The sequence below is a fragment of the Humulus lupulus genome, chromosome 5 (genome assembly GCF_963169125.1).
Source record: "Humulus lupulus chromosome 5, drHumLupu1.1, whole genome shotgun sequence".
NCBI lineage: Eukaryota > Viridiplantae > Streptophyta > Magnoliopsida > Rosales > Cannabaceae > Humulus > Humulus lupulus.
This window is the reverse complement of record NC_084797.1, coordinates 29,767,781-29,795,305: the sequence shown is the minus strand read 5'-3', so window position 1 is coordinate 29,795,305 and position 27,525 is coordinate 29,767,781. Positions and strand designations below refer to the sequence as shown.

At 39.7% G+C, this 27,525-nt stretch overlaps 1 protein-coding gene across 1 annotated transcript; it reads right to left on the bottom strand.

Annotated features, from left to right (window-relative positions):
• Positions 1-1,968: 1,968 nt before the first annotated feature.
• LOC133834698 (mitogen-activated protein kinase kinase kinase YODA-like) lies at positions 1,969-9,213 on the bottom strand. The gene is made up of 12 exons (XM_062264380.1): positions 8,969-9,213; positions 7,209-7,996; positions 6,314-7,060; positions 6,119-6,206; positions 5,913-5,975; positions 5,519-5,679; positions 5,336-5,411; positions 4,960-5,016; positions 4,754-4,861; positions 3,777-4,016; positions 3,328-3,419; positions 1,969-3,235 (listed from the first exon to the last, which is right to left on the bottom strand). The coding sequence occupies exons 2-12, from the start codon at positions 7,754-7,756 to the stop codon at positions 2,722-2,724; spliced, it is 2,694 nt and encodes an 897-aa protein (XP_062120364.1). The 5' UTR covers positions 7,757-7,996; positions 8,969-9,213; the 3' UTR covers positions 1,969-2,721.
• Positions 9,214-27,525: the final 18,312 nt, after the last annotated feature.

Below are 27,525 nucleotides of genomic sequence, written 5' to 3'. Positions count from 1 at the left end.
TTAAGATAAATTTGTATCTAAATTAAAAAATAAGTTTAAATCAAGGTTCAAATTATAAATAATTAATTTGATAAATAATTTAAATGATTATTTAATTAATTAAATCAATAGAAAATAATACAGGCATTGATTTTAAGTCTAATGGGCTTATAATCAAATAAGAAATTTCACAGGCCTAAAGCCCATGATAATTTCGACCTATGGCTTCAAAATGACTATTATTTTATTGATTTTTTAATTAAAGTAAATGGTCTAATTGAGTCTATAAAAGGAGTGCTTAGAGAGAAGTCAAAACATAGGTTTGATAAGTCACAACTCAGATTTTCTGATAGTTTTAGATTTTCTCTAAACACAAGTCATTTTCTAAGCCTCTTTGTTATTTTCTCTTCTTCTCTCTATATCTATTTCATGTGTTGAGAATTTCTCACACTAGTCTAGGTGATTCTAAGGATACATTAGAAGACTGTCAAGAAAATAAAAGATCGGTTCAGTTTCTTGATAATACTCTGCGACAGAGAAGATACAAGAGTTAAAGAAACTGTAGGAATGACTCTTTAATTCTGCTGCGTATACTGTAAGTATTCTATTCATTGTTTCTCTTTGAATTCAATTTTAGAAACATGTTTTAGGCTATCTTGAATTAATTTGTTTAATATTAGATATACATGAAAATAAATCAATATCTTGTATAAGTTTCCCCAACAATAAACAAGTTTATCGAGCTTCTGTTGAGGTCTAACGAGCTTATCGAGTCACTATCGAGCTAACTTATATAATATATTCTAATATGCCTTAATAAGAACAATCGAGTTTATATCGAGCAACTATCGAGCCTAACCAAAACCCCTTCAACCCTAATCAATTACTTTCCTGTCGAGCTCCTAACCGTAGACCCCATCGAGCCTCTTATCAAGCATAACCACGTACCCATTGAGCTTTCATCGAACTGCAATTGATAGTGACCATCGAGCTATTATCGAGCCTAACCATACCCCACCGAGAATTCATCAATGGCACCTATCTCGAAATTCTATCGATTCCTATCGAGCTCCAAATCGATCCCTATCGAGCTCTAATCTAACCGAATGTTAGGCTAATGTTTTCATCCCATCGAGCTCATATCGATGTTGCATCGAACCCATCGAGCCTAATCGAAAAAACCAGAGAAAAATCCAGCCTTAAAAACTGTCATACCCATTCTACAAAACCAGATTCAAAGTGATTAAAACGACAATAATCATTACGAGGGTTCAAGAATTTACCTTAAAATTGATGGAAATGTAAAGGGTTCGACAAGTTCGACGTTGTGGGTTTCGAACTTGGTCTCCTGTCGAGGCCGCAGTTTCCCTCTACAATGTCGAAGGTGGCCTAGGTGAGAGAAGCAAAAGAGAGGGTGAGATCGATTCTTTGTTTTGGTTTTCGGGGTTTGGGTTCTTCTTCGGGTCCGAGAGAGAAGCAACATAGAGATAGAAAGAGAGTGAGAGAGTTTGTGGGGAAAAATTTTTGGAAGGGAAAAAAATAAGTATTTTTGTTACTTGCTGAAAGTTTAACACCAATTTTAAAAAGTAAATAATTCTAGTATTATTTAGTAATAACGCTATTATCTATAAATAGTGAGATTTTCTAAACAAAATACCTTGGGATGGCAGTCTGATAGTGACAAGTGGCACTGTCATAAAAGATTAAAAGTGCATTGACTTTCCACAACAAGGTTGTAGATTTCCCCTTTGACCGAGTCACACCTGTATGAAGGGGTAAAAGCTAAAGAAGAAAATCCATGTCCTGATTCCCCGTGGTCAACCAAAGCATCAACCAATTTCACATAAAGCAATAGCAGACCTTCCTTAGAAATTGAAAGAAAAAACCCACTTGAGTTTGATAAGTGAGTATCCATTTCCCTGGGAAATTTTTCAGACTGCAAGCTACAGGTCAATACTTAATAAACAAAGCAAGCAAATCACAAAAATATGGGGCCTTGGAATTATAATTTTCATTCCATTGAAGTGGTGATGATGTTACATACAACAAATTAGGTAGTAAAGAGTATACAAAGTTACATTCGAGCCGGCTAATAAATCAAAAAGGGCAGACTCAATAATGGCTTAGTGCTTACTGTTCAGTTCAATCTCCGGACCCAAATTCAGTTTTCCATCTTCTGTACAGCAGTTTCAGACCCAAACAGGGAAAAAAATTGTATTTCTTTTTTCTATACCATGATCTAAACAAATATACAGTTCTCACAGCCATGAATCTTTTTTCTTATGGAGGAACTGGGAAAACATTGGATCATTACAAGCCATGCTCCATAGGCAAAATCAAATTTTTTAGTACCTTGGGTCAGTAAAACATGAGACGGCACTCCGAACTCTGAACGGAAAACTCTGTAAGAGCTGGAGCAGTCTCATGTCACCCAGCACAAGATTTTCTTATTAGCCCGGAAGCCAGCTTTAACTGAATATTTTTTGGTAGCTTTCGCACATCATTCAAAGATAGGCGCGGCCACCTGATAAGTGAAATAATTATCTGCCTCCAGTATTTCTTTTTCCACTTTCCAACTGTTATACCTTATTCACAGTTCTTCCACTTCGGATCCTTATTGTAGAAATTAGCTTCTTTGGCAATTTAACATGATGCATGAATTGATCCTGTAGAACCAAAAATAGTCTTAAAAGACTTGGATATACTCACTCTCATAGGTGGGTCTTTAAAAAAGGCCTCATGTTAGACACAATTTGTGTGACTAGGCAAGGGAGAACTGCAACTCAAGTCCAGTGATGGGTTAATTTTAGCATTATCCCTCAAAAGCTGTAGAGATACACGATCAGCCAAAACTGACTGTCCATCATACTCTCCATGAGCAGGCCTCGCAAATTGCATCCCTAGAACGTCATTTTCACAGGGCACAAGTTCTGAAAAGATGTGTGATCCTGGTTGCATCCCTCGGAAGATGTCAGGACTGGAATCATGATAAGAGGGGCCATTTACATAGAGGCTGGTTAAAGGCTTTGGCATGCTTCCAAAACCCTCTTGCAAATTTACTGACTGTTTTAGGTGACCGAATGGAATGGCACCACTGCCGCCCGTTAGGGGTGTGGATGAGCCTGAAGTGGTCCGTGGACTAGAGATAGGAGAGGGAGACATCCTTCCATTTAGGTGTTGTGGTGATCTTGAGTTCAATAAAGGGCTTCCAATGGGCGAGACAGGGCATGATACATTTCGTGGAATATGGATCTCACTGGATTTCAGGAAATAAATCAAAACCAAAAGGTAAGTTTTAATCATCATCATCAATTCAGAGAGAGAGAGAGAGGGAGGGAGAGAGGAGACCTGGAATGGGGAGTAGTTTTCAGTACTCTAGAAGAATGGACTGCAAGTCTATCTGATTCCAACGAGGATAAACTTCTAGCTTCCCCAATTCCCTGCAAATGGAAAGCAAAGACGGCAATAAGTGAATACAGGAGACATAAATAAAAAAGATTAAAATGTAAGGTCCAACAGGAACCTACACTAAGATAAATATGTAAGCGTCTACATGATAATGTACATATGTATGTCAGGTTTGGTAATGTGATACCTTTGGAAAGCAGTAGAGAAACATACTTCATACAGTACTTTACTCTCATACAAACAGTATTTAAAATTTGCACTTTGAATTAAAGGATGCACAGAATTTAGACAGGAACACATGTTTATGGAATCATCAAAGCTCAAACGATAGAGAATAAATGAATGAAACAACAAAATAATATATTAATTAAACATTCCCAGTATCATACCAGAGCTTTTACTCCACTTGTCACAGCAGGGGAGGGATCTGAGGCCTTGGGACTCAAAATAGATCTTTCCAAAGGTGCAGCATATTTCACAAAAGGGTGATTCAAAAGTTGAGCAGCTGAAGGACGATTAATTGGATTTCGTTGTAAGCATTGTAATATAAATTCCTTTCCATCCTGTGATAAGTTGTCCGGAATTGCTGGAAGCTCCTTGCTATTACCAATCTTAAACATAGCAGCAACCTGCAGACCACAATATGCAATATAACAAATAAGAACAAAAGGATAGTGTTCACTCTGCAAATGGTGTAAAATTATAACCAGATCACATCCAAAATTCGAAGAAATTATTATCAGGATTCGAGGCAATTTTCTCAATTATCAATCATACTTTTTATAAGAATTAACTCATAACCTTAGATCATAAAAAACACATAATAAAGCAGCACCAATAGTTCAAAACACAAAAAAGAAGTTGGATAAACATAAAATTTAGTAGCCTAGGATAGAACTAGAACGAATAGAAGAAAAGCAACTACATTTTCACTTCTATACTTGGATTTTTTTTCAACTCACTCTCGCAAATTTTAATTTTTTTAAAAAAACCCATTAGCCACAAAAATCTTAAAGAAAAAAACACCACGCACACACGTTATAAAAGATACATATACAAAAATCCTGAGACATGTTAAAACAGCCAAATAAAAGGCTCCAAATTTGAAGGTTATGCCTAAGTGGGTTTTGAAGCCCTACAAATTGCCTTCGATTAATCAAGGCATGGATTTCAAACTATTAACAAAAACATAGGTTTTGATACTTCTTTTCCACGACTCACTCAAGGAAACAAGTTTTGAAAGTTATTTATCACATCAAAGTAATGCGAGAAAGTTTGATCAAGGTCACTTTGAACATGAACAAATCTCAGTATTGAATTCTAATAAAAAAAATTAAGGCATACAACTGTAATCTAATATACTGACTCCTTCATACTGGCTCCAAGGTGGTTTTGTAGTAGCCATTTCCAAAACGGTGCATCCAAGGCTCCAGATATCCACCGCAAGGTTGCAGCCAGTTGAATTTTTTATTACCTGGGATAACAGGGGGAAAAGGATGAAATGGAATTTAGATCATAAACCATGAAGGAATATCACCACGAGCAGCACAAAAAACTTCAGAAGATTTTTACCTCAGGTGCCATCCAGTAGGGGCTTCCCTTGAATGATAATGCTGACTGACCAGTGATCTGCACAGCACATCAGAGTAGGAAACAAGATCATCATGCAACCTCAACCATTACAGTCAAGCCTGACTTGATTTTTGATGGAAACTTTCTTAATCAACATATGATAATACCAGTACACAGAATTACTTAAATCACATTTTGAATGAATTACATGAATATACTAGCTGAATAAATAGAATACGCATTGTACATTTTTGCTGATTATGAGCTGCAATGGTTGTCATGCAACCACAATGCACCATTTGATATGAATAATAAGTTCCTAATAACAATACTTTTAAACCACTTGTAAGAAAAATTAGATTTTGCTAGCACTTACATGCTTTGCCATCCCAAAGTCTGCCAACTTAACACGGCCATTTGGGTCTACAAGTATATTTGCTCCTTTAATATCCCTGTACAAAGATAAACATTCGATGACGCAGTAAGATTGTTGACTTGATGGATGCAGCTGTTGAATTCATAACTTCAGATTATTGGCATAAGAATTAACTTAATTCACCTGTGAACTGTATTTTTAGCATGTAAATATGCAAGGCCTGACAAGATCTGTTGAGTATAACTACGAATTGCCAGTTCACCAAATTGTCCATAATCCTGGAGCAATTTATAGATTGACCCCCCTGATACATACTCCAGGTATATATATAATTTGTCACCCACCTGTTCAAGGAATAATCCAAAGTAACATGTTAGGTTAATAAATAACCCATTATTTAGTGCCCAAAAGTTTCTGGTACTTGTGAACCACTAACTACTGTATATGCATTAATATATTAGCTGGTGTAATATTTAAACAAGTCAATTTCCAAATGCCATAACCAAATACTAGGTTACTAACAACAGGTATGACTATAATAGCTAATGATGTGTCAGAACAAAGATAAAACACTTACCGTGTCAGATCCATAATACTGCACAATGTTCGGGTGCCTTAAACGGCTTAGTAGAGTAATTTCCTGTTTAAACACCAAATTTAAGAGAACTTGTTCATGAGTTCATCATATCATACCCACGCAAATTCAAATTCAAATTAGAGGCTAACTACATAATTAGACTAAGAATAATGGTCACAGAAAACTTAAATCTTGGGGTGACTTACCTGCATTAATTGCTTAGCACTTTCCTTTGACTTTGCATCATCTGAAAACAATGTAACTTCCTTCATTGCACACATGTCTCCACTCTCGCTAAACAAGTTTATACAATGAATCAGAAATGCACAAACTCAACTTTCAATAAACAAAAAAGGCAACCTTAAATGAGAATAGATTGATTTAAAAGCAGTCATACAAACCTGTTGAAACCAACATAAACATGCCCAAATGTGCCTCTACCTATCAGTTTTCCTTTTTTCCAGCGAGAACCGGGACTTGCAGGATTCTCTGCCCTTCCTGGACTTCGTGGGACAGAAGGAGATGTTGCTGCTGAATTTGTAGAAAAATGGGGAGGATTAGAGATTGTCACAGGAGGAAGAGGCAAACGGTGACTTTGTTGCTTGCCATCATCAGGCCAGCTTGTCTGAGAATCACTGGGCATCCCGCCTGCTCTGGGGTGGATAGGTGTTACAGTACCACTATGAATTCTTGAGCCAGGGCCAGGGCTAGTCATTCTAGGACTGGGTACAGGGGAGTATTCAGGGCTACCCCTGCTTTGTTGCAAAAAAAACTGTGCGGACATGTCCCCCCCCATAGAATTATGTCCAGAATTATGACCTGAACCAGGACTAGAGCAGTGACCAGATCCAGCTAAAGTAACATCCGGAAATGGGCCATATGGCTTCCCTGCCCAAAAGGCGGAGTTCACTACTTGCTCAGAGCCAAATGCTCTCATTGGACTTCTAGAGGGACTTGACAAGGAGCTGTCTGGAGCACTGCAGAAACCACCATTATAAGGAACCAATAAATTCGGCACATGGTTGCTTAAAGGCCTTCGTTTTGGTGATGTGGACAAAATATGATTATTGGTAGGGAGGTTAGCTGGTTTTTTTGCTTCCCTTGGGCTTATTTGGAAAACATTAGGGGTTTGATCCTTGAGCGCCACACTTCAGAAACAACCCAAAAAAGATTCATTATAATTGTTGGGGGTAAGCAAGATGAAAGAATAATAATAAAGCAGTAACCATGTAAATCCATCTGCCAACAAAAAAAATTATATTTGGATTATCATGAACAGAATACAATCAAGCTCACCTGGAAGGACTTCCTGCAACAGCCCTAGTTCCATTGTCATAGTCAGTTGCCTGAGGACTACGTTGACGTGAGTCAGCTGGTTCATCACTATCACCTGAGCTTTCACTAGACACTGAACCAGTGACCAAATCACCATCTAAATCAGAGGGATTGGGCCTACTACGCAAGCATTTTGGCTTTGGGAGAAGAAATGATGATGGCTTGGATCCCTTCTCGCATCTTGGTGATAAGTTAATTCCAGAATCTGTACGGCCAACACTAGCAGGATGTAGACTTGGAAGTGGAAGAGGCTGAGCATGAGGTCTGTCAGCAAAACTTTGACACCTTGGTACTTGTTTAGAAGGTGAGGGAGATCTAGATTCCAGGGGTGATCGAGATCCTTTTTCAGAAATTGTGTCACTGCAACGTCTTCGAGAAACCTCAGGTCTATTGTTAACTCTGCCATCAGATGGGATCCTAAATTTCCGATGCAATGATTCAATGAAACTTTCCTTGCTTGTCTTCTTCTTAGCTTCTTTGGATGACGACTTCCCCCACCATGAAGGCATCTTTCTTACTAAAGCTTTATAGTCAGTAGGCAAATACTTTTTAAAGTATACCCATTTGCAAGTATCACATTACATGGGGTAAATGAGCAGTTGTTGAGCTCATATAGCTTCCAAGACCACTAGGAGGTTCAATTGGTTATGACTCTCACCCAATGGGAGCTCCAATTAAGCCATAAGTACCAACTCTGGAATGTGATATGGAAATTGGGCGAGCTCCACAATCAATACAGCACATAAAACCTGTAGAAAGGAAAAAAAAGCTGCAGTTTTACATTTCCCTAAAAACTTTATACGTTGATTATTAAATCCCAAAAGTAATTTGGATCATTACTCATGTAAAGAAAGCACCCTGAAAGCCTTTCCTGAAGCATATGCTCAAAAGGGTATAAATATATACACAGACACAGACATATATATATATATATTAATATCCAAGACTACACGGAGAAGCTGAGTTTGTGTTTTTTGTAACTGGTTACATAGATGTATTTACTCTTAGTAGGCTTGCACTTGTTTATAAATGAGCAACCAGAACTCAAACCAGATACGACATGTAGCACAGAAGCAACAAGTTTTATGAGCTAAGGAAGAAAAACACCTAAAAATGTGTATTGAAAATTTAGGATCAAACCAATCTTACACTAACACACCTTCTCAAATATTAAAGACATAGTCGACTTAGTATAAAATTTACCCCCACAAACCATTAATATTATCCAACCTTTAGTTAGTTTATAGAAGAACCTCACACTCCTTCAACCTCGAAGTAGTCTGATTTAACAATTTTCACATATATCTCCTATTTTTAAAACAAGAAATCATTGACTACCTTGACTAATCTAAGCTCAGCTCGACATCTTCCAATTCCATAACATGATCCTTCGTTAGCTTTGACTATATTGATTTTTTTATTAAAAAAAAAAATTTGGGTCATCACACTTAAACGAACCATCCACTAAATTTAATAATATTAACCCATATTCAAATATCTGCCATCTTTTTCATTTTCTTCCCTCTCTAATTTTCTAGGAAACCAAACAAGAGATTACGATCCCATGTTGCTCATGCGAGCTACAGTTATACAGATCTACCAAAAAAAAAACTCAAAATTATCCGTTTAAACGAACTGAAGAATCAACTAACTTGACGAGACATCAAAAATCTTAAGTGATAATTAAAAATAAGAATCAACAAAAGAGAGAGTAAGCATACTCGATTGCTGGGGAAAATCGCAACTGAGCCCAACTCGGTTTACCTACTCTCGATCACATATCCGAGTTGATAAATGCCTGAAATTGCAGAGCGAACCCCTGCCAAAAAATCAGAACCCTAGAAATACGAAAAATGAAAGAGTTGATTTGATTCAAAAACGGACTTTTTTTCTCAGAAGAATTTTGAGAAAAGAATCGCTTAGACAAAAGAGGAAAAAAGTAAGAGACTATATCTGAGTTAAAAACACATCTTATTGTCTGAAACTGAACGACTTCTTTTTTTCTCTTTTTTTTTTTAAAAAAAAAAATAATTATTTCACACTTCTATATAACAATTTACTTTTTACAATAATCAATGACGATTTTCTTTTAGTTTGTTGGCCCCAACCCAAGTAGAGTATTTGAGCTCACTCATCAAATTTGGGTCAAATTTTTTTCTTTCTTTCTTATAACTATTTTTAAATAATTTTAGATTGTGAAAAGTTGGAACTCAACTCTAATTTTATATATTTATATGTTTAATTTTTCTCAAGAAAAATTCTTTAAATTGCTATTAAATTTAATATGATCCACGTGGAAATTTTTTTGATTTAATAAATAAAGAGAAAAAATTAACGGTAGTTTTGCTATAAAAATTATTAAATTTTACTCGTGGTAATTTTTTATATTAAATTATACCTTTTTAGTTTCGATTACAATTAGTGACCACAATAACACATTTTGTTTTGAATAAATAAAAATATATATATGTTATATCAAACAATGGAATCGAGAATAAATAATTAATTCATTTTCTTAAAACAAAAATGTAATTAACTCATTGAAATTGCATTTAGTGTATAATACTTTTTTAGTGATAAATAATATAAAAAGGAAAAAACAACATGATTAAACACTAAAAACCACATGGGCCATGTGTTTTTTCCATTATTATTATTATTGTTTGGATGTGGGGTTATGTGTTATATTTGTTCCCAATAAAATAAAAATATTTTTATTTAAAAAAAAATTTTAAAATTTCCAATTCAATTGTCTCAATCTCAAACCATACATGTTTTTGGTTTGGTTTGGTATATGAAAAAGATTTTGTGTACAGTGAGTTTGATCGGGATTTGGGAAGTGGGAGGCTGGGCTAAAGCTCAGCACGATATACTGTTTCGTTTATTATTTTTTTTTTTTTATTGATTTGAGTGTTGAGAATAATGGATAAAAACAAGGTAGGGTTGCTTTTATTCAAAGCTATCACAGGAAATATTCAACATTCAGTTCTCGAATAATTATACTGTCAAAAAAAAACTATGCCAAAAACAATTAAAAATTCATTAAATACATATTTTAACTGACAAAACAAAAGACCGAAAATATTTTAGAACAAGACAAACAACAGATTGAAAAAACTAGACACAAAAAAAAAAGATCAATGAAATTTTCTAGGATAAAACTTTTGTCCTTTGATTGCTATCTTTATTAAAAATATGTTTCCAAATCTCCAAATTCATTGATCGTTAGACTCATTTCCACTATTAACGAGCTTCGTTGTTGATAACATAATTCGTCGCATCTACAATAGTCTTTTCCACTTAGTTTGTTGAAGTATGGATATAATGAGCATCACTATTAAGAATAAAAACTAATTAATAAGCATGATTTTATTTAACATTAACTAAGTGCCTGTTTGAAAGGGAATAATCAATAATGATTATCATCTTGATCATTAAGTTTTTTAGTAATATCATGAGAATTCCAATGACACTAAATCATCATCTTTTAGAGGTGGGCCTTGGGCAAATCACTTTTCTTTTCTTTTTTTTCTTTCTTTGTTTTTTTTTTTTTTTTTTTGCAAAACAATCTTGACTTTTATGTATTTTTCATTTATTCAGTATTTGTTTGTAGTCTCATTTTCCACAAAAGGTTTCACAAAAATATGATTATAAAAAATTAAAAAATATATGTATATCCAACATAGTAACAAGCTCTACAAATTTCGAACATGATCTCATAATAAAGAATTGGAAAATGGCAATATTACTAATCTTAACCATAACAAATTAGGGAGTGATTTCAATTTTCAAGAGTTCCAAGTATATTAGCATGCTAGAAAAATGACTATATTCACATTCAAAAGTGTATTTGTCAAATTTAATCAAGAGACCAAAATCACATGCTATTTCTAAAAGAATGTGAGGTTATTGAAGATCCCGTGACAAATTATATAAGAAAAATTATAAGTGCATTAATATTACAAATTTATAAAAACTCATTTATATCAGAGTATATATAGATTTATACATATTCGAATTAAAAAGAAGGTTTGCAAAGTTAGGTATTTAAGTAGGGAAAACATTTATAATTTTAAAATTTTAAGGGAACTTAAAAATTATTATTTTTCAAAATATTGGGTTATATGTAAAAAATTATTAAAAAAATTAAGAAAGAAATGAGGGGAAGCTTCAGCCCTTCTATTTGACAGAACTAATGCATGCCTAGAGGGGTAGTTGCCCCAACTTTTTAGTTTATGAAATTTTATACGTATGTAACTATAATTTTTTTTTTTTTTTTGTGACTTGCTATAATGGATTTTAGCATGTCATCAATATGAAAGCTTCTATGTTAATAATTAAATTAATTATTTATTAATATAATAATTATAATTAGAGTAATAAATAATTAATTATTTTTTTCACAAGTAAATCCTTAAATTATTTCATATTTGATGTAAGGGTGACCAATGCCATAATTTGGCATTCCGACCTATATTTTTGAACAATGTATCATGTGTACTAACACTGAGGATTGTTCTCATGCAATTTTCTTATATTTATAATTGTTCACATCTATTGATAATCTGATATAATAGTTTTATTTATTTATTTTTCTTTTTTAATTAACCAACAATTCAAAATTTTGAATTACAATCTCCAATCCCAACCAGAAACAATAAGCTAAGAAAAATTTAACTAAGAAAGCAATAAATTAGTGAAGAAACAAACACAGAAATTTCAAACGAACAGAATTGCAAAAATTCAAATATAAACAGAATTGCAAATAACACGTAGACTTCCTGAAAATCCTTAGCATATAATGTCATATAGACTTTTGAGACAATATAGTACAATACCTAGAAGAAGAGAGACCATAATTAGAAGAAGAAAATATAGTTATGTAATAGAGGACTTAAGATTAAAATTAAGTAAAAAAAAAAAAAAAAACGTATAAGAGATGGATAGTTGACGAGTTTTTTATTTAGTTATTTATTTTAAATATTGTGTTGTAAATTAATTTTTTAACATAAAATTACAATGTCAAAAGTATAAATTATTATACTAATTGACCTTCATATTTTTTTTTCCAAAAGACCAATGGCATATTCAAAGTAACTTCAACATTATTCCATCAACGACTCACAGCAGTTATTCTCATTGTTAATTACCATCGCATATATCCTTTTTGTATTTGAGTATTAGAACAACGTATATCACAAAATTGATGAGCTCTTTTGATCTCGATCCCAACAATTCTTATTTAGATTGCAATTGATAAACTTAACATCAAGATTTTGTCAAAAGAATTATAAATAAAATTTTGGTTAAGGATATATAAATGCTAAAAAAAATAAGAACTGAAGTATAAATAACATAAATAATGATGAATTTTAACTGAAAAAAAAAACCTATCAAATAATTTAATTTAAAAAACTTAATTATAGAACAATAGTGATTGCAATAAAATTTATTTTTTAAATAAAATATATTTTAAGAAACATTTTTATTAGGAAATAAAACATTTTAAATATATATTATATAATCATATAGTATCATGTTGCAGGCTAATAATCAATAATAATTAAATATTTTAAGCGACTATTAAATCAATCATAATTATTCAATAATAATTTAATGGCTATAACTAATGTAACCATTGAGTGCTAACTTGGATGAAATAAATCATGGGTCTACCATTGGTCCTTCTTCTTCCATTTAACTCCATCCTTCATAATAACACAACATACAGAGATAAATTGTCAATTGAGATATAAAATAAAAAGTTAATACAACTTTGATCTTTTGTGCTCAATCAAAATTCCAATTTGGACAATCCTTTTGAAAATATTTTGAAATTGCCATTAGTTTTGCAATCCAGTTAAGCTTAATCAGGTTGAAATATTTATAAAAAGACCAAAATACTCTCAAGTTTAATGAATTAACTCATTTCAATTATATTTGGCCCTTTTAGTAATTATAAAAAATAAAATAAAAACTTATCTTTTCATTTTCCTTCTCTCATCTCCTAATCCATCTTGCTTTTCAAATCCATTGTTATTGTTATTAGGGATGAACATTTGACCCGCAAAACCTACACAACCTACCTAACTCGCAACCTGAAAATACAGTTTTTGACAAAACTCATTAATTTTTTAGTCGGATTAGACTCAAACCTAAGTATGTTCTGGTCGGGTTCGGGTGTAATAAATACACATACACGAACAAATTAAAAAATATATATTTTAATTTTAATTCAAATTTAATGACAAAAAAAACTATAACCCCCTACCCTTTCAAAAAAAATTTGTCAAGACCCAATTTGTAAAAAAAAACAATTGAATCAAACTAACAACAAAGTTAAAAAAAAAAACATGTGAAAAGTAAAAAAAAAAAAAAAGTGTCAAAAAATTTACCAAGGCCCATTTTTGGTCCAATCTCACCCGAAACTCGACCCCACCCCACCAGACCAAACCCGAAATTACCCAAAAAAACCAAAAAAAATTAGAGCGGGTTCGGTACCCTATTTCCCAACACGAAACTCACAAAACCCGAACTCGATACACCCGAAACTTGAAAACCTGACCCATATGCACCCCTAATTATTGTAGTCATTAAAAAAATTAATGAAATTTTCTTCATATAAAAGGATGAAATGCGTGTCGTTTGATCGCTTTTACTTTCTTTTTTATTTTTTATTTTTTTTAACCAAAAAAACTGATAAGAATCACCATTGAGATTGTGAAGTGATGACATCATAGATCAGTGGATGGAAGGATCTTTACTATCTAAGTAAATTCATTATCTAGTTTAAGGACATGGTTAGCTAGAACATGAACCACTTTAATATCAACACAACTAATATGTGATAGAGTTGTCCTCATAAATTTAGACAATAAAGTTTTTATATCAGATAACAAAACACCAAATTCATTTACATAAACAAATTTATTATTGAGTCGAAGAGTCCTGCTTGAACTATGAGTCCACATGTTTGAGGTTTTTTTTTATTACAAGTGAAATAATCACATTAAAATTGAAAAAAAAATAGTAGTGGAGAGATTGATTCCATTCAAAAAGCTAGTATTATCTAGCCAAAAGGTGTACAAAGTCAAAATATGAGTCGCTAGAACTAGCGACTATATGAGATAAAGTTACCTTAAAAAAAAGTAGACAATAAAGCTTAACAATACTCATTTGAGCAATCCGAGGTAAACAAACTTGTGCAAAAAAAAGCACAAACCAATTAACCTATGACAAATTTAGTGAATGATTTCAAGAGGTTCGCGTAGCATACAAACAAAATGACTATATTCACATTCAAATGTGTATTGGTGAAACTTAACCAGGTGACTAAAATCACATGCCATTTCTAAAAATAAAATGTGAGATGCTAAAGATCCCATGACAAATCATAAAAACTTAAATATATTGAAGTATGAATGTATAGATTTATACACATTGGGGCTAAAAATAGGAGTTGTGAAGTTAGGTTCTTAAGAGAAGGGGATATTTATAATTTTAAATTTTTTGGGGACCATATATTTGAAAATAATCTGAAATTGTTTTTTTATTTTGTAATCTGTTAAAAAAGATTTTTTGAGCTTAAATTTGGTTAAAATATTTTTAAATAAGACTAAAATACCATCAAATTTTATAAATGATTAATTTTATTATACTCGATCATTTTAATAAGTATGAAAAAAAAACATAATAAAAAACTACAAAATAAATAAATAAAAAGATCCTTTTTTCTTTCTTTTCCTTCTGCCTCCTTCTTATCTATTTTTGTTTGCAATCACATTGTTTTAGAGCTATTTCTTATTGCATCAAGTCCATAAATCAAAATTAAAAACCAAAAATCCATACACTAATAGAAAAAAGAAAAAAATATATATCTTTTAGTGGTGACCAAAAAACGTCTCTATATATTATCAACGTCAATTAAACAATTGAAGTCAAATTGAGCAACGCCTTAGGTAGGAGGTTTGGTGACAATTATAATCTTACACCAAAAGTGTACAACATCAGTCATATAGGTTGACACTAAAAAATGTATAGGTGTCACTGCTTTGATTATCCAACATGTAGCATTGGAAGGCCAACACCAAAATTTTATAATAACTGATGCCATAAGTAAGAAATCATTGCAGCATACGTTTCTTCTTCCAACAATCATACTCACACAAACACATATTCAATATTAAATGTCCAACAAACTCATATTTGTACTAATCGAATAGAGTTAGAACAAAGATTTGTACAAACCAAACAAATAACCAAAAAAAAAGACAAATCTAAACTCAAATTTAAAATTCATAAAACCACATTTCATGACGAGAGCCTTATCGAGCAACATACCCTGCTAGGGCGATGTCAAAACCACTTGTAGTGTTGGTTAGTAGTTGATGCTTAAACCAATCAATTTTTTATGTCGGCTGAAAAGCGATACTTAAAATCAAAACACAAAGATTTTATGCGTCGTCTAAAAAACATACCTAAAACTTTTGCATTTCTAATGCATCAATCAATATCTTTGACTAATGTTGACGGTGAGAACTCGTCAACTAAGTTAAGTTGGAAAAATTGCAAAGTAAAGATTGTCAATAGAAAAGCCTTAGAAATTTAAGTATCAACTCAAGAACAATTGCAGAACAATGATGGAGAAATCAATTTTCATTCACTATGATGCACTTGCTACAGTAAATTTTCCAAACCCCCTTCCATGTGGAATTGGGGTTTATTTTATAGTAGGCTCTAATGGCCCCTAATACAATGTGGTCCAGGGGACCAGGTAGTACGCCAGTACACTGTCAAGTGAGTGGTCTCAGGGGTAGTGGTGTCTGCTCCAGTACATGGTCGGAGTTGGTGGGTGCACCTCCACTTTAGTACTTGATCGTACTTCCACTACCTGCCTGGTACGGGTGTTAGAGGAGTGGCTTCAGACGTAAGGCTCTGATATACGGTTAGAGATATGCAGGCTATGTCACCATTCCTCGTACGTCCACTACTTGCCAAGGATGGGTGTCAGAGTTGTACACCAATACATACTTCTTACCCGTGAGATCATTTTGAGCCGCACGTAGGCTTTTGCACTTGTAAGGCGTCTGTCCCTTTTGCCTTTGAAAGTCTCTTTTCCGCTAATATAGTCATTCCTATTGGTGTGAGTCACCGTGGAGTCAGTTGGTGTGCATCGGGGGTGCAGATATGTGGTGCACAAAGCGCGCTTTATGAGAGCCTTGCGAGGTGCTAGGCCTAGGCACCTGAGCGAGGTTCGTGAGATGCTGACCTAGAGGCCTTCCTGCAAGCCACTGAATTGGACCCACAAAGCCCTCCTACGAGTCATGAGCCTGGGCACGCGAGGCCCTCCTATGCGTCACGAGCCTGGGCACGCGAGGCCATCTCGCGGGGCGCAGTCCTAGGCATGCGAGGCCCTCCTACGAGCCATGCACCTGGGCACGCGAGGCCATCTCGCGGGGCACGGTCCTAGGCGTGCGAGGCCCTCCTACGAGCCATGAGCCTGGGCACGTGAAATCGTCTCGCGGGGTGCGATCCTTGGCACACGAGGCCATCTCGCGGGGCACGGTCCTAGGCATGCGAGGCCCTCCTACGAGCCATGAGCCTGGGCACGCGAGGCCCTCCTATGCGTCACGGACCTGGGCACGCGAGGCCATCTCGCGGGACACGGTCCTAAGCACGCGAGGCCCTCCTACGAGCCACGAACCTGGGCACGCAAGGCTCTCCTATGCGTCACTGACCTGGGCACGCGAGGCCATCTCGCGAGGCATGGTCTAAGGCACGCGAGGCCCTCCCATGAGCCATAATCCTGGGCACGCGAGGCCCTCCTATGTGCCATGGACCTGGGCACGCGAGGCCATCTCGCGAGGCATGGTCCGAGGCATGCGAGGCCCTCCTACGAGACATGAATCTAGGCACGCGAAGCCATCTCGCGGGGCACAGTCCTTGGCACGCGAGGCCATCTCGCGGGGCACGGTCCTGGGCATGCGAGGCCCTTCCACGAGCCTTCCGGCGAGGCAAGGATCTAGGCGAGGCTAGAGGAGGCCTTCTCTCGCGAGGCCCTCGAGGTGCAGCCACGGCGAGGCTAGGCGAGGGGTGCATTGGAGGTCGTTGCGAGAGGGCGGTGGCCCGAGCGTCTCGCGGCTCAAACATGTATCTAGGCCTTTATGGGACCTTAGCACGCGTCTTGGATCTTTTATGGGCATGGAATATTGAGCATCCACACTTGCCCCCCAGTCTAGGAGAGGACCTTTAGGTGCTCTTTAGACTATTCTCCTTGATTCTTATAAATAGGCCTTCATGCAAGGCCTATTATTTACACCTTACTTCCTTAGCTTAGTGGTATCTAGATCCTTACTCCTTTCAAGAGGTAAGGGGTTCAATCCCCCACAACTTCACTTTTGCCATAGTTTTCTTTATTTTATTTTTTCATTTCATTTTTTTTTTTTACATATGAGCTAATTTCTTGGGGTATCTATTTGGAGGCTAACACATCCTTTTGGTCTATTTTTGCAGACGCGTAAATTCGACCATTTGGTGCTTTTGGCCCTCGACCTCCTTTCGACCTCGACAACGCTCCATCTTATCTGCTTGAGGTATATTTTCTTTTTCCCTTACGTTCATTGGGTCCAAATTAGTATTACTCGGGATGGGGTACCTTGGCCTGAGCTTGTAGTGAGTTTGACCATATGCATGCCCCTCTTTTTTATACCTTGTAGTGGGCCATTTAGGACGTTTGCATCTAGAGATATTAAGCCTATTCCTTTATGTTTTGTAGCCATCCCCTCATTTATACGTGAACCCATTTTCGCTTTCGGGACGAGGTCTCATGGCCAGTGATGGCCCGTCCGACATACCTCCGAGGGTTGAGTTTATTGACCTGTCCTCAGACTCAGATTCCCCTGAGGAAAACCCTTACCAGGACTATGACTCCTTAAGGCAGGCCCGTATCCGCCATCTTGAGTACATGGCTGAACTTAGGCGTAAAATTTGGGTGGTGGAGAGCGAAATTGACTCGGTGTCGAGAGGAGACGGAGCACCTTTCCCCCCAGACCTTAGTGACCATGTAGCGAGCCTTAGGGTGACCCTCTTAGAGTTGCAGAGGGAGTTGGAGTTTATGGAGGGACACCTTCCGCCTGAGCCCTCCAGCCCATCCTCGCTTGATGACTGTCATGGGGCTGCCTCCGCTTCTCCACAGCCCCTAGTCTCGGTTTTTCCTAGCTCAGCACTTCCGCAGTCGCTCCCTCGATGGAAGACTCTTGCTAGGAAGAAAAAATGGAGGGTCAAGTGTTCTATCTCTTCCTCACATTTTTCTTTTGATTTTGCAGATATGCCGAGGGCACGACGACAGGTGGCTTCCAATGAACTGGACGATGCTCCGTTACTGGCAACCGAACTGGTGTCGCGTGTGTCCGAAAACAAACTGAAGGACATTGTGGATAACTATTGCGTCCCTCCGGAGTACGCGTTATATGCTCCTCAAGAGACATGCCGGGCTGACAGTCCTAGGCCCGGCTTCGTGGCCCTCAGCGAGCACATCCTGAAAGCGGGTGGTACCATCCCGTTACACCCGTTCTTTGTTGCGGTCCTCAACTACTTCGACCTTGCCCTGCTTCAGCTGGCTCCCAATGGCTGGCTGACTTTAAGCTGTCTTTTCATTGTATTTACAAAGCTGTTTAAACGCACTCCTACGGTGACAGAGGTGAATTTCCTCTACAACCTCAAGCCCCTTCCCAAGTCCAAGGGCTTTTACTATTTACAAAAAGCCAACAACGAGGCATCTTTGATAGAGGGCTCGGTGTCCAACCCGGGGTCCTGGAAGCAGGACTTTTTCTTCGTGGAAGGCCCCCTCTCGGTCTGCGAGGACTTCCAGGCCACTCTCAGTAAGTACCCTGAGCATCACTTTCTCTCTTTTACTTTCTTACAACTTATTGTTTCATGACTTACGTTCATATCGACCATGGCGTGTATTATGCAGAGAAATTCGCCGATCCCACAGTCGTCGGGTCGGAAGCGAGAGACATGAGAATGTTTCTCAACACTGACCCCACTATGAAAAAGGCGGTGTGCCTATTCACCGTGAAGAATCTAAACCATCATAAATTGTCCCCTGTCTCGGACCCCAAGTTGCTGTGGACCATCTCTGGGTCCTCGAAGATGAAGGGGGCCTTGGCCGAGCCTTGCGCAGATGACTATGAGGATGAGGAGGAGCCAGAAGAAGCCCCCCTTGACCGCGGGGGATCTCACCAGTTGCCTCCATCTCCTGGGGGATGCCCTCCATGTGCCTCCTATGATCCAGACATAGCCCTTCATTCTCAAGACCAGCAGGCCATTCCGGGGTGTTATGTTTGCCCTGACCCTAAGGGCTACGATGCCTTCACTCAGGCTCCTCTCGACCCTAGACCATAGGGGACTTATTTCACCGACCTTTCGGAGCCTCCCTCTGATCTACCAGAGCCTCAGTTTTCCACTTTCACCGCACCCCCTCTCGTTTCGGCGAGCAGGTCATCCGTCCTCATCCAGCCAGGTGCTCCTGGTGTGGATGGGGAGCCCTGGGTGACTTGGATGGCGACGTCTTACGGGCAGCGATACATCCAACTTGCCTCGAGCCTCCCCGTATCTGACTAGAATGTCCTTGGGAATGTTGCTCAGTTGGACCTTGGGGAGAACCTAAGGCGTACCATGACTTGGGTGAGTTCCCGCACCTCACGTCGGCCCTATTATGTATAGGTGTTTATGCATATATCTTTTGCTTTTGTCACTTATTGTTGCTGTTGTTAACTTTCTTGTACAGACCTATACTGCGGCTTTGCCGACTCGGCTGGCAATCTCTCCGTGTCGTGCACCGAGAGGGACCATCTCGCAGCACGGGCTCAGGAGCTTGAGAGAGATCTTAATGCAACCAAGGACAAGTTGTTAAGGGTTCGGACCAAATTTTCCAACTCGTTAATAAAGAGGAATAAAGTGGTTGCCAAGGTCTCGAAGCTACAGGACAAGGTTACCAAGCTAGAGAGCGAGCTCCAGGGTGCCCAGACTACCGCGGCTACTGCTCAGGTGAGGGTCTCCTCCCTAGAGATCGATCTTGAAGCTGCTAGAGCTGAGGTTGCTGCGTCACAGGAGAGGGTTGCCTCTTTAGAAGCGGAGAGAGCGACTACCGAGCATAGGTCTATAGAGCGCGCCCTCTATGGCATATGGAGGCAGGACCCCAATTTTGACTTCTCCTCCTTTGGCGAGTATGCCGTGACCCGGGCAGCTGGGTGGAGCGCCCGGGGCAGGAGGCCCTGAGGTTGCTATTTCATTGCCTTTGCTAGCCCGTAGTATATGTATGCTCACGTGAGTCGTTGTAATATTATCGTTCTTACTATTTTTCTTTTGTAACTCTTGTACTGTCTTCAAAACTTTCTTTTTCAATGTATATATACATGTGTTGCTATTTATCTCTTATTCTACTGCATTTGAGGTCCTTTTGAGCCTGTATGATGGGGTTTGGTTGGTTCCCCTCTTTTATTTACCAGGCTGGAGGTCCTTTGGAGCCCATGTGAAAGGGTTCACTAGGACCTCTTTTGGTGCCTCTTGATTACTTTTATAAAGATATTTTGACCCCTTGGGCCCTAGCTATCCTTTTATATATTATTGCGCGCGCTTATTACTTTTTTGCGAGAAGCATCATTCTCGTCGTTATTCATAGTACTATTTTTGCATGGGTCTCTTTTAGGACCCTTTTTGGCTAGACGGCTTGGTGGCCGCTCTAGACTTATTATTGTCGTTACCATTTTTTTTTTTTGTAAGTCCCTATGGCCTCCTTGATGTTCACAAGGGTAGCTAATCCTTGTAATCCCAGGGGATGCCTTGTAAGGACTTCGCTTAAGGTCCTGATATAGGGGGTCCCTCTGGGATCCCCCGTTAAAGGGTCCGTTTTAGGGTCATGTTCCCTTTTGGGTCCTCCTGATGGAGGTTCCTTCTTGGGATTCTCCCCTTTGTTGTGTGCTTTATCTTCACGGGCATGGTCCCTTTTGGGTCCTCCTGATGGAGGTTCCTTCTTGGGATTCTTCCCTTTGTTGTGTGCTTTATCTTCACGGGCCACTATTTCCCCCCAAGTGTCTGGTGAAGTTTACTTCGGCAGGCACTTTGGTTGATGCTCACGTAAAGTAAAAAAAATGGAGTGCGAAGGTGTAACTAGTCTCATTCATAGAATTCTGGCTACAGCGATACATATAAGATCCTCGTAGGAAATAAAAAAAAAAACTTACACCTACTCAGGAGGTTATCTAAGTAACCTCTTTGATTCTTCTCTACCATACTAAGATAACATGCAACACTTTTGAAGACCTATCCTTTTAGCACTGGGCATGGGTGCCTTACTGGTAGTACTTCCTAAGGTGCTCTGCGTTCCATGCTCGAGGTATGATGGTGTCGTCCATGCGCGCCAGCTTATAAGTGTTTGGGGGTATGCACTGAGCAACCTGGTAGGGCCCCTCCCAGTTCGCCCCAAGCACTCCTGCCCCTGGGTCTCACGTGTTGGGGAGTACCTTCCTTAGCACCAGGTCGCCAACTCTGAAAGTTCTCTCTTGCACCCTCGAGTTGTAGTACCTTGCTGCGCACTGTTGGTATACCACCACCATCGTTTGTGCTTTTTCCCTTCTCTCTTCTAACATGTCCAAGCTCTCAGCCAGAGCTACGCGGTTGGCCTAGTCTCCATACGCCTGTACCCTAAAGGAACTCACCTGCATCTCCACTGGGAGGACGGCCTCGCACCCATATGCTAAGGAGAATGGGGACTCCCCAGTGGTTGTGCGAGGGGTGGTTCTGTAGGCCCATAGCACATTCAGCAGCTCTTCCACCCAGGCTCCTTTCATCTTTTCTAACTTGGTTTTCAGGTTCTTTTTAAGAACTCTGTTAATGGCCTCCACTTGCCCATTGGCCTGTGGGTGTACCACTGCTGAAAAACTTCTCTTTATCCCCCTTCCCCTACAATATTCCTCAAAGGCTCCCCCCTCAAACTGGGTGTTGTTGTCATAAATAATTTTGTAGGGCACTCCGTATCTACAAACAATGAACTTGTTGACGAATGAGGTGATGTGTTTGGCAGTTATCTTCACGAGTGGCTCCGCTTCAACCCACTTGGTGAAATAGTCTACAGCTACTATTATATTATTTCATATAATATAATATTAGATTAAATAATGTGACAAAATGTGATTTGTCACACCTTGTAACATATCATTGAGAGTCACAAAAATTAGACACATGTGTGTGCCCAAATGTGACATATTTTGGAGTTACAAAATCAGTTACAAATTTGTAACTCCCAAATATTACCCAATAATGTGTATATTATATGTTACACATTTAAGATTGGATTTCACAAAGTCATGATGATATATGACTGTTGGAGACATGTTTTTAACTCCCAATAGGTGTTTGGAGGTTACAAAATCATGTGGGAAAGGATTTGGGACGTTTTGAAACGTTTTGGAAAATGACTTTTTTGTGCTGAAAATGGCCTGTGGCTGCGGCCAGTGAGGCTGACAGCCTATGTGAATTTTCAGTTTTTTCCAATTTGAACGGTTCTAACATTCCAAATAACTCCCAAATCTCCATTTTAATTCCATAAACATCCAATTAAACATTGGTAATAGCCATGGGGGTTGGTGGAATTTGAAATTCAAAGGGGTATCTCAAACTCTATAAATAGGAGCCTAATGCTCACTTGTAAGACATACCATTTTTCATCCACAAAGCACTTGGCTGAAAAATACACCAAAAGGCTTGATAATTCCATAGAGCTATTTCTTTGAGAGATCCCTTAGTGCTTAGAGAATAGAGGGAAATAAGCTTTTGGACAAAGGTCTTGAACCTTGTTCAAGTTGGTGATCCCCACTACTCTACACTTTGGTTGAGTGTGAGAGTTTGTTTGTGTTTTCATTCTTTTGTTCTTCTTATTTACTTGTATTATTATAGTATTGAGTTTGTAATCTTCTTCTTCTACATCTTTCTATTTACTTGTATTTTGAGCAATTGAGTTGTAATATTTATTTAATCAATATTATCTTGTCCATTGTATTTTTGCATAGAGTTGTATTTGGTTTTTCCATATTTCCATTGAAGTATTAATATATATTCTCTAACAGCTACTACTACGTACTTCGCCCCTCCCCTACCCGCAGGAAGGGCGCCGATCAAGTCTATCCCCCAAATAGCGAAGGGCCAAGGGCTGGTCAGGCTAGTTAACTCATTTGGGGGCCTCCGAGTGTAGTTAGCGTGTTTCTGGCATTTGTCGCATTTCTTGGCAAAGTCGTTTGCATCTTTCTCCATTGAGGGCCAGTAGTACCCTTGTCTTATGGCCTTCCTAGCCGTTGAGGGTCCACTCTCATGGTTACCACATTCTCCTTCATGTATCTCATGCAGTACTTTTAACGCCTCCTCCTTCTCTACACATCGCAGAAGTGGCATTGAGAACCCTCTCTTGTATAGAACCACATCTATCAAGGTGTATCTAGCTGCCTTATACACCAACCTTCGGGCCTCTTTCTTGTCCACAGGCAAGGTTCCTTCCTCCAAGTATCTTTTAATCGGCTACGCCCACGACTCCTTTGGGACACTAACCATATGTATGTCTGCGCTTACGATGCTAGGTTTGGGTAAGTATTCCACGGGTATCGACTCCAAAATATCCCCATCCTTGGTAGAAGCCAGCTTCGCGAGTGCATCAGCATGGGAATTTCTTTCTCTGGGGATCTGCTCTATGCTATATGCTACTAGCCGTCCCAGATAGCCTTTCACCCTTTCCAAGTAGGCTGCCATCTTTGGTCCCCTCGCCTGATATTCCCTTTTTACCTGATATACCACCAACTGAGAGTCGCTAAAAATATGAAGGTGCGTCACCTTTAGCTCCTGGGCTAAACGCAAGCAAGCCAGGAGCGCCTAGTACTCCGCCTCGTTATTGGAGGCCTCAAACCTGAACCGGATCGCACAATACATCTTGTGTCCCTCGGGTCTTGTCATCATGATACCTGCTCCAGATCCTCCTTCATTGGACACCCCGTCCACATGCAGACTCCATTCCTCAAGATCCCCTCGTTCTTCCTCTATGACAGGCTGCTCCCCTTCTTCACTTCTTCCTCCATTCGGCTGACAGGTGAACTCCACTATAAAGTCTGCCAGCACCTGTCCATTGATGGAAGCTCTTGGGGTATACACGATATCGAATTGACTCAACTCAACCGACCATTTCATCAGCCTCCCTGAGGTCTCAGGTTTATGCAAGACCTGCTTTAAAGGACTATCCGTGAGAACTTCAATTGCGTGCGCATGGAAGTAGGGCCTCAACTTCCTCGAGGCCACAACTAATGCATAGGCCAACTTTTCGATCTCTGGGTACCGGTTCTCCGCGTCCACCAAACGCTTGATGATATAGTACACTGGTTGTTGCTGCTTCTTCTCCCCTTTAACCAAGGCTGCGCTTATGGCATGTTCAGACACTGCCAAGTATAGGTATAACTTCTTGCCTTTCTCAGGTTTCGCCAACAGGGGTGGCTTCCCCAAGTGCTCCTTCAGCTTGATAAATGCCTCTTCACATTCCACATCCCAAGCGAACTTTTTGCTCCCTTTGAGGATGTTAAAGAAGGGGAGGCACTTATCGGTTAATCTTGAAATAAATCTATTAAGGGCCGCCACCCTTCCTCTTAAGCACTGCACTTCCTTCTTGTTCTTAGGCGGGCTCATCTCTATCATGACCTTTATCTTATCAGGATTGGTCTCGATGCCTCTGGAGTTGACCAAGAAGCCCAAGAATTTTCCTGAGGATACACCGAAGGTGCACTTGACGGGAGTCAACTTCATTCGGTACTTCCTAAGTGTGTCAAACATCTCACCAAGGTCCTTGTTGAGCTCTGTTGCATTCTTGGTCTTTACTAACATATCATCAACATACACCTCCATGTTCATTCCTATCTGGTTAGCGAACATCTTATTGATCAACCTTTGATAGGTGGCACCCGCGTTCTTCAACCCGAAGGGCATCACCTTGTAACAGTAGAGCCCTTTGTCCGTAATGAATGATGTATGCTCCTCATCTGCTGGGTTCATCGGAATCTGGTTGTACCCCGAGTAGGCGTCCATGAAGCTCAGTAATTCATGTCCTGCCGTCGTATCTACTAACTGATCTATCCTAGGGAGCGGGAAGCTGTCCTTAGGACAAGCTTTATTCAGGTTTGAGAAATCGACGCAGGTCCTCCATTTCCCATTTGGTTTTGGGACTAGTACTGGATTCGACACCCACACAGGGTAAAAAGACTCACGGATAAACCCATTGGCCTTCAACTTGTCGACCTCTTCCTTTAAGGCCGCGTACCTTTCTGGGTCTAGCGCCCGCCTCTTCTACCTAACGGGCCTCGCTTCAGGGGAGATTCGAATGGTGGCACATAACACTGGGGTCTATACCCACCATATCTTCGTGACTCCAAGCGAATACATCCAGATTATCCTTCAAAAACCTTATCAGCTCCTTCTTCACGTCACACTGCAGGCTTCTTCCTACCTTCAGTTTTCTCAACGGTTCTTCCACTACTACAACCTCCTCTACTTCCTCCACTGGTTCTGCTCTTGACTCCTCCACGACTTGAGGGTCTACCTCATGCGGACTCCCCGCGGGCACACGTAGCGCCTCATGTATCACCATGGCCATTGGTTCCCGCGGTTTCACAGGCGCACGGAGTGAGGTGTTGTAGCACTCCCTTGCTTCTTTCTGTTCTCCCTTCATACTAGCGACCCCTCCTGGAGTTGGGAACTTGAAAACCAGGTGATATATAGAAGTTATGGCTTTCAATTCTCTTAGGGATGGCCTCCCCAATACCGCATTGAAAGCTGACACACAATCTACTACGACAAAGTTAGCCATGACTGTAGTCTACCGGGGTTGCTCCCCCATGGTGAGCGCCAATTCGATCATCCCTAGGGGTTGCACTGAGTCCCCCGTGAATCCGTATAGGGAAGACTGGCAGGGCTTTAGGTGACGAATGCCCAGCCCCATATTTTCCAAAGCAGGGCGATACAGGATGTCCACCGAGCTCCCATTGTCCACTAGGACCCGATGCACACGCATATTTTCCAACTGAACTGTCAACACCAGTGGGTCGTTGTGGGGAAAATGTACCCCCCCCCCCCCCGCGCATCCTCCTCAGTGAATGTGATCGAGTCATTTTCCCCCTTGAAGCTTTTTGGGGGTCGTTGTTCCAAACTGATGATGCAGGGTGGTGGACTTCGTCGGGCCTCTCTTGCATATCTATCTCGCCCCTTCCGAGAGTCCCCCCTAAATCCTGGACCTCCAAAAATGGTTTGGACCTCTCCCTGTATTTCTGGGGCTCGCCCTTGCGTCTGGGGTATCGTAGGCTCGTCCTCTGGCTTCGGCCTTTCTCTCCTGATATAACGGCCTAGATGCCCCCTGCGGATGAGCTCCTCAATTTCCTCCTTCAAGTGGATACACTTCGTCGTGGTGTGCCCGATATCCTTATGGTACTGGCAGTATTTACTGGGATCCCTTTTGGACCGGTCCTTTCTCATTGGTGGGGGCTTCTTGAAGGGAACTCGGTCTTCATTGGTGAGGTAAATATGCTCCCTGGTATCTGTAAGGTTTGTATAGTAAGTGTAAGCCACTTGCCTATGATCACTCCCCTGTTTGGTCTTTCTCTGCTGATCATCTCTCGACCCATTATACGCCCTTTTCTTCTTTGTTACATTCGACCCGTCGTTAGCTGGGTGCTTCGCGTTGGACCCCTCATTTCCCGCCTTTAGGTTAGCGTGGCCATCCTCCACACGAATGTATTTCTGTGCCCTCTCGTAGAAGTCATCTAAGTCGGTGACTTCCCTCTTCAGCATGTTGTCCCACAACTTGCTTCCTAGGCGCACCCCGGCTGTAATGGCCATTTTTAACTCTCGGCGGGTTAGGCTCCCCACTTTCGCGGCCTCCATATTGAACCTGTGAATGTAGCTCTTCAGGCTCTCATTTTCCCCTTGCTTCACGTTGGCTAGGCTGGTGCCTGGCATCGTGTAGTCCCGCACGGCGTGGTGCTGTTGGAGGAATTCATCAAAAAACTGCTGCCAGGACCTGATGGACCCTGGCCTTAATCTTTTGAACCATTTGTAGGCGGGTCCTTTCAAAGTGACGGCAAAGCAGTGGCATCTGGCTCCACTACCAATCCCTCTCAGTTTCATCAGGTCGTTAAACGCATCCAGGTGATACTTTGGATCCGTGCTTCCTTCGTAGGGGGTCATATTGGGTTCC